The sequence below is a fragment of the Erythranthe guttata genome, chromosome 6 (genome assembly GCF_056151865.1).
Source record: "Erythranthe guttata isolate IM_541 chromosome 6, IM_541, whole genome shotgun sequence".
NCBI lineage: Eukaryota > Viridiplantae > Streptophyta > Magnoliopsida > Lamiales > Phrymaceae > Erythranthe > Erythranthe guttata.
The window spans coordinates 15,689,145-15,697,927 of NC_142538.1; the positions used below are offsets into that span (position 1 = coordinate 15,689,145).

Genomic DNA, 8,783 nt, shown 5'->3' on the forward strand with positions numbered 1-8,783 from the left:
TTAATGCTATTTACTCTTAAAAAAATGTTCACCCAAATTGAATATTTCGCGTTCAACTTTCCGCCCTAAATCAACATTATTTGCGCTCAGTAAACCCTCTCTATACTTTCTGAATTCTCTCTCTCTCTCTCTCTCTGCTGGACAGAAATGGGGAACCCCGATCTTCCGGAAGATATCATACGCAAAATTTTCTCACGGCTCCCGGCAAAATCCATAGGCAAATGCATGTGCTTATCAAAACAATGGCGCACTCTTCTCTCCGATACCCACTTCGTCAAATCCCACCTTGATGGAAAACCCCACTAAGAAAGTCTAATTTTCATATTTGAATCCCTCGCAATCCACACAATCGACAAGATCGAATGCGACGCCGTTTCAATGCCGATTAAAATCAAGCCGTCGACGCATAAATGGTACGGAGTTGTGGGTGTTAAGTGTATATTTTTACACTTTATCGTACCTTTTTATTTGAGCTTTAGGTATGTTTTAACGATAATTGGTGCTTAAAAGTTGATTTATTGTATTTTAGGTACAAATTGAGGAATTAGAAAAGTATGGGGTAAAAACTGCAATTTTGGAGAAAATATGGGCCAAAAGTGAAAAAACCAAAATATGAAGATTTAAAGCTCAGACGGCCGTCCTAGTTTTAGTTCAAATTGTGGGACGGCCGTCCGAGACCTCGTGGCAGCGCAGTAAAGGGATTTTAATTGCACAAGGAAACTGCCTTATTTCCCCAAGTTTTTCACCCTATATAAGACCAAGCCAAGCACACAATTAGGGATTTTTTTACACAATTTCAAGGGCAATAAAGCAATAACGAAGACGAATAATTCGAAGACTCCAAGCATAGATTTATCATTTATGACTTATTTTATTTACGTTTATTCTTTAATCATGAGTAGCTAATTTTCTTATTTCTAAGATTTTATTTTGAACCCTATGTGGGATTTATGAACCTTTTTTTATGATTTTATGCAAGTTTTAATTCCGGATTATTTCTCCTACTTGTTTTATTAAGTGCATCAATTTGATCACCTTATGTGCTTTTATGTTATTGTTAATCGCATGAATCGGAAGATAGGGTTAATAATTAGAACTGTGGTAGAAGAGCATTTGTGGTATTAACATAGGAATATAGTTAATCTCTTAGGTAGCCATTATTGAGATTTGTGCTTAATACTGTGTTCTAGAATTAATTGCGTAGGAATACAGTAATTGAATCTAGAGTATTAGAATCGTAATACATGCGGAAGCGGGTTATGATTAATTTAGCATCTGACATTAATAATTCGGCTTAATTACTTGCATAATTAAAGGAATTGGGGAAATAATAATCACATAGGGTGAAGAATAAAATCCTAGGCTTGTTTACTCTGATTCAACCTTCGTTTTTAATTGCTTTCGTGCTCATTGTTTTTTAATTTGCTTTTTAATTTAGTTTAATTTAGTTAATTCTCTCCAAATTCGACTATGTAGGGTGGGCTTGATAATAATTGGTAGGATTTAGCATCTAGGATTAAATAATTAAATATTTCCCGTGGGTTCGATATCCGGACTTTTAGTCCACTATATTACTTGGACGATACGTGCACTTGCGTGTAGGTATTACAACCAACAAGTTTTTGGCGCCGTTGCCGGGGAATATTTTAATTATTTATTTTATTCTATCTCTAGATTTGAACAATTTTCACGATTCACCCATTTAATTTTTGTTTTATTTTATTTTTCTTTTTAGGTACTGTGTATGCGCATGAAACTCGATCTTGCTAGAGAACCGTTTGATCGCGAAATCGAACGTACTTTTCGAGCTGCTAGGAGACGTCAATGCGCAAACAATACAATGAAGGACGAAGAACGCAGAGACGCAGAGGGTCATTTACTCGATGCGAATGGAATTCGCATCCAAGACCCACCTCCTCAACTTCCGTTACAGCCAGCAGCTAGGCCACGGGCACTTCAAGATTACATAATCCCAACTCTAGACGGATTCCGCCCGAGCATCCAATATCCACCTATTGAGGTGCAAAATTTTGAGATCAAGCAAGGCCTCTTGACGATGCTCCAAAATAACGGGCTATTTAGTGGATTGGCAGGCGAAGATCCCCATCTTCACATTGTCAATTTTCTAGATACCTGTAATTCCCACCGTCAAAACGGCGTTTCCCAAGAGGCGCTTCAATTAATTCTCTTCAAGCACTCCTTACAAGGAAGAGCTCGCGAGTGGTTGATGTCCCAAGCCCCCTACTCTATCTCGTCGTGGCCTCAACTCCTCAACCTTTTCATGAAAGTTTACAGCTCACCCAAGAAGGACGAGAGAATCTGACGAGAAATTCATAATTTTGTCCAAGAGCAAGGTGAGCAATTATACGAGACATGGGAGAGATTTAAGACCCTTTTGAGGTAGTGTCCAACACATGGAGTCGAACAATGGCGGCAAATCCACATTTTCTACCAAGGGATTAACGAGAATGCACGAACGGTCTTAGATGCATCAACTTGGGGAAATTTCATGAGTCAATCGATACCGGATGCATTTATCATGTTGGATTAAATTGCACAAAATTGGTTTGCCAAGTCAAGCGAGAGGACGGTTAGTGGAGCCAAGAAAGTTCCCGGAGTGTTGGAGTTAGATGCAATTACGGCCCTTCAAGCTCAAGTGACCCAAATTGCTCAACAAAATCAACTCCTTCTACAGCACATCAAAGCAAATCCACCACAACAAGTCCAAGCCGTTGAATCTCCATGTTGTGAAATTTGCGGTGGTAATCATTACACGCTCCAATGCCAACAAGATGTGGAGTCGCTCAACTACGTCAACAATGCGCCTCGCCAATTCCAAATCAAGGGTGGAGATCACAAGGGCAATATGGAGGAAATCAACAAGGCCAAGGGTATCAACGACCTCAAGGTCAATTCCAACATCAAGCCCCTCTTCAACAAAGCTATCAAGGCAACAATCCACCGGCTCAAAAATCGAATACGGAGGAAATATTGGCCCAATTCATGACTGCCACCCAAGCCTCGCTGCGGAACTTGGAAAATTAATTCGCTCAATTTGCTTTGAATCAAGAAAACCGTCTGTAAGGAGCATTGCCATCAAACACGGAGGACCCAAGAAAAAGGCAAAACGAGCAAGTACAAGCGGTGAGCCTACGTAACGGACGACAATTGGAAGAAGCCCCGAAAAAGGAGACAAATAATGGAAGAGCAAAGGCGACCGAGGCGGCGGAAGAGGACACAAACGTTCAAGGCGAAACTTCAAGGGAAAATATTACACCGGCTCCTCCCAATCCATACCCACAAAGGTTCCAACCACCGAAGTTAAATGCCGAATACCAAAGCTTTGTTGACAAGATGAAGGAAATCCGTATCAATATCCCTCTCATCGAAGCACTCCAACAAATGCCAAAGTGGGTGAAGTTTGTCAAAGAACTCGTAACCAAGGGACGAAAATTGCAAGGAAACAAAATGATTCAACTCACCGAACAGTGTAGTGCAATCCTTACGAGACCTCTCCCTCAAAAACTCGGCGACCTAGGTAAGTTTACTATCCCTTGTACAATAGGAGATAATTTTTTTCGATCACTCATTAATTTAAGGGCTAGCATCAACCTTATGCCTTTTTATACATATAAGAGTCTTGGGTTAGGTGAAATTGAACCAACGGCTATAACACTCCAATTAGCCGATAGGTCTCTAGTCTACCCAAAGGGGGTTTTAGAAGATGTCTTAGTGAAGGTTGACGAATTTATTCTTCCTGCTGATTTTGTGATTCTTGATATGGATGAAGATAGAGAAATCCCAATTATTTTGGGAAGGCCGTTTTTAGCTACTTCACGTACTGTTATTGATTGTGCTAGTGGGGATCTCACCATGACGGTGCATGACCAAACTATTAAATTTAACGTTTTTAATGCAATTAAGCGGCCGCACAATTCTAATGAGTGTTTTTCTATTGATTTAGTGGAGTCTTGTTCTTTTGAAAATTTTGATTCGTTACTCTTGGATTCTTTGGAGGCATCTTTGGTTGTAGGTAATGATTGTGGAGATGAAAGAGTGGAGAAGAAAATTTGTTGGTTAGATTCCGGCGACTTTCTCGCTCGGCAAAAGTTTGAAAGTTTGGATTTGGCCACCCTTACCACCCCCAAGGCATTCAAGACGTCATTGGAGGAACCACCACAGCTTGAGATGACAGAATTACCCGCACACCTCAAATATGCCTACCTCGGTAAGAATGATACTTTGCTGGTAATTATCTCACAATCTCTATCTACTTTGCAGGAACAAAGGCTATTGTAAGTACTGCGGGAACACAAGTTGGCGCTTGGATGGAAAATTGCGGACATAAAGGGAATTAGCCCTTCATTGTGTATGCACAAAATCATCTTGGATGATCAACAACATCCGTCAGTAGAGCAGAAAAGGTGTCTCAACCCCATCATGAAAGAGGTAGTCAAGAAGGAAATTCTCAAGTGGCTTGACGCAGGTATTATTTATCCGATTTCTTATAGCGCATGGGTGAGCCCCGTTCAATGTGTTCCTAAGAAAGGAGGTATGACAGTTATCCATAATACAAATATGAATTAATTTCATCTAGAACAACAACGGGTTGGCGAATTTGCATGGATTATAGGAAATTAAATAAAGCCACTAAAAAGGATCACTTTCCTTTACCATTTATTGATCAAATTCTTGATAGATTGGCGGGTAAAGAATTTTATTGTTTTTTCGATGGATATTCGGGATATAATCAAATAGCCATTGCACCGGATGATCAACACAAAACCACATTTACATGCCCTTATGGTACTTTTGTGTTTAGATGCATGCTTTTTGGTTTATGTAATGCACCTGCTACTTTTCAGTGGTGCATGATGGCTATTTTCACTGATATGGTAGAGAACGATTTAGAAGTATTTATGGATGACTTGTCTATTTCCGGTGATACTTTTGACACTTGTCTTTGCATGTTGGCTAAGGTTTTGCGCAGGTTTCAAGAAACCAACTTGGTGCTAAATTGGGAGAAGTGTCACTTCATGGTGCATGAAGGAATTGTGCTTGGGCATAAAATCTCGGGAGAAGGCTTGGAAGTGGACAAAGCAAAGATTTCCACAATTGAAAATCTTCCGCCACCTATTTTGGTCAAAGGAATTAGGAGTTTTCTTGGACATGCGGACTTTTATCGGCGTTTTATCAAAGATTTTTCAAAAGTTGCCAAGCCCCTTTGTAACCTACTCGAGAAGGAGAAAAAATTGAATTTTGATGGTGAGTGTCTTCAAGCTTTCAACGAGCTTAAACAAAGGTTAGTATCCGCTCCTATTATTTGCGTACCGAATTGGGACGAACCGTTTGAGCTTATGTGCGATGCTAGTGATTTTGCGGTTGGCGCCGTTTTAGGTCAAAGGAAAGAGAAAAATTTTCGATCAATTTATTATGCTAGTAAAACTCTTAATGATGCACAATTAAATTACACCACTACGGAAGAAGAGTTAGTAGCTGTTGTTTTTGCTTTTGAAAAATTTCGCTCTTACTTGTTAGGATCCAAAGTTATTGTTTTTACTGATCACGCTGCCCTAAAATACTTGTATACTAAAAAGGATGCAAAACCTAGACTCATTAGGTGGATTTTAATGTTGCAAGAATTTGACATCGTAATTCGTGATCGAAAGGGTAGTGAAAATCAAATAGCCGATCATCTATCTCGACTTGAGAAAGATGTAGACGAAAGTGATAGAATTTGCATTAACGAAATTTTTTCTGATGAACAGTTGCTTGCTTTTGATAATAAGGTACATCGGTTTGCCAATTTAGTAAATTATTTGGTTAGTCAAGTGCTTCCAGCGAATCTTAACTATCATCAAAAGAGGAAATTTTGGCATGATGTTAAATTTTATTTTTGGGAAAAGCCATTTCTTTTTAGACAATACAGTGATTTGTTGGTACAGAGATGTGTCCCGGAACATGAGCAGCAAGACATACTCTTTCATTGCCATGGTTCGGATTATGGAGGACATTATGGGGGCGAAAGAACAACACGTAAGGTTCTTCAATCAGGTTTTTTTGGCCCACTCTTTTTAAAGATTCGTATAAATTCGCTATTACTTGTGATCGGTGCCAACGCACGGGCAATATTTCGGCTCGCCATGAACTCCCATTGAACACGATAATCGAAGTCGAGCCTTTTGATGTTTGGGGTATTGACTTTATGGGACCTTTTGTCCATTCATTCAATAACCAATACATCTTAGTGGCCGTCGATTACGTTACTAAGTGGGTGGAGGCAATAGCCACCCCTACTAATGATGCATCTGTAGTGTGTGTTTTCTTGAAGAAACAGATTTTCACTAGGTTTGGAGCACCACAGGCAATTATTAATGATGGTGGATCGCATTTCGTCAATAAGCAATTTGACAACTTGATGGGAATGTATGGCGTAAAGCACAAGGTTGCACTTGCGTATCATCCACAAACGAATGGGCAAGCTGAAGTTACGAACCGCGAAACCAAGAATATCTTGGAAAAAGTGGTAGGTCCAACAAGAAAGGATTGGTCCTAAAAACTCGATGATGCAATATGGGCATATTGCACAGCTTTTAAAACGCCATTGGGAATGACCCCTTACCGTGCGGTGTTCGGTAAAGCATGCCACTTACCGTTGGAATTGGAGCATTGTTCTTATTGGGCGCTAAAAAGATGAATTTTGATTACAAAGAATACAAGGAAAGAAGGTTATTGCAAATCAACGAGTTGGACGAGTTACGAGAGCAAGCGTACGAGCGCAATTGGTTATACAAAGACAAAGTCAAAAGGTGGCACGACAACAACATCTTGCACCGTCAATTTCAAAAAGGGCAAGAAGTTATCTTGTTCAATTCACGGCTTCGGTTATTTCCGGGAAAACTTAAATCAAGATGGTCGGGGCCGTTCATAGTCCAACAAGTCTTTCCACATGGAGCTATAGAGATCAAGGACCGTGAATCGGAACGAGTATTCAAAGTAAATGGGAATAGACTCAAACACTATTGGGGAGATGGTGGCGAATGCCAAGTGGCCTTGATCACCTTTGCTTGAAGAGCAAGAAACAACGTCCGGCTGAAGACTTTAAACTTAGCGTTTCTCGGGAGGCAACCCGAGCTTTATTGTTTTCCGTAGTTTTCTTTATTTTTTTCGTTTCGTTTTTATTGTCATAAGCATGCATTCTAATCAATTTATTTGAATTTAACTTTTCAGGGTCGAAAACATGATCGGGGGGTCCAGACGGCCGTCCGCCCGGAGAAAAAAAAAAAAAAAAAATATATATATATATATATATATATATATATATATATATATATATATATATATATATATATATATATATATATATATATATATATATATATATATATATATATATAGTGCATTTGAGACGGCCGTCCCAAAAAAGTAAGGGGAAGGTAATTCTCGGACGGCCGTCCGAAAATAATGCACAAAACCGGGACGGCCGTCCCCAAACCAGTGACGGAAGACTAAATGTGGGAAGGCCGTCCGAAAAATAGAACAAAACGTGGGACGGCCGTCCGAACTCACAATGGGACATTTTAAATTCTAAAAATAAGATTTTCTCCCCCATTATTTTCTAAACCCTTCCCTTTCTTTCTCTCAACCTCCCACACACAAATTTTCGATTTTTTGGAATTTCTCTTGCAAATATTCTTCAATTCTACACACATAATTCACTCACACTCTCCGATTCTTAATTTGTGTTGGTGTTGATAGGGAGGCTAGAGACTCGAACCAAACTCTACAAAATCTACTCTTTCAAGGCACGCCCACAAGGTGTTCGACAATTTGCTCCAACCAAATTTGGGGGTCGATTCTCGTCCAATTCTTGCCGAATCCATTCCAAAAGTTCTCCCAAATATGTCATCCAACAAACAAGGCCGTACGAGCGAAGCATCATCTTCCAAAGGGCAGGGAAAGGGCAAGAAATGATCCACCAAAACGACGATCCCCCACCCCGCAAAGGATGCCTTTACTGTAGAAGGCGCCGCGGCTCTATTCGATAAACAAGCAAATAAAACAGTCATCGCGGAACGAGCTTTGTCAATCACCATACCACACCTCGCCGATCTTAATCAAGAAATTCTACGACGAGGATGGCAAAAGTTGAGTGAACCGGAGCCGATTTACATAATATCGATCGTACGAGAGTTTTATGCGAACACGTTGGTACTCAAGCATCCACGAGAATCCACAAGTGTGGTACAAAAAATGTATATTAATTGGGCGACGGATGATATAAATCAATATTACGGGCTCCCGTATTTGGGTCAAAGTTGGCGAGAGATGAGCAACGAAGTCACCAAAGAGCAAATTGGTGAAGTGTTGAGTGATGGACATCCAAGATGGATTGAATACCCGGACAAGGGGACGTATGAGCTCAGTTAGAAAAGCATCAATTATGAAGGCAAGGCATGGTTGACGTTTATTTGCGCCAACATAATCCCGACTACCTTGTTTAGTCGGATCAACCACGAAAGGTGTGCGCTCGCCTATTACAGTATCACAAGGAAGCCGATCAACATCGGGTCAATTATGTACGATCAACTTTGGCTTTCCATGCGCGACAATACAAAGGGAATCTTCTTCCCTAGTCTCATCACGGGGTTGTGCAAGAGAAAGCGAGTCCCCAAGCTACCGAACGATATCGAGCTCACCATCCGAAAGCCGATTGCCGATTTTTCGGCATCACAATTCAAAGAAGCAACCCATAGAGAGCCGCAAGCCGCTCCTCCAGCCCG

At 40.4% G+C, this 8,783-nt stretch overlaps 1 protein-coding gene across 1 annotated transcript; it reads left to right on the forward strand.

Annotated features, from left to right (window-relative positions):
* The first annotated feature begins 6,642 nt into the window (after nt 1–6,642).
* Nucleotides 6,643–7,071, forward strand: LOC148770277 (uncharacterized). Its single transcript, XM_088819084.1, has one exon. It carries the CDS (start codon nt 6,643–6,645, stop codon nt 7,069–7,071), a length of 429 nt encoding a protein of 142 aa, XP_088675210.1.
* Nucleotides 7,072–8,783: the final 1,712 nt, after the last annotated feature.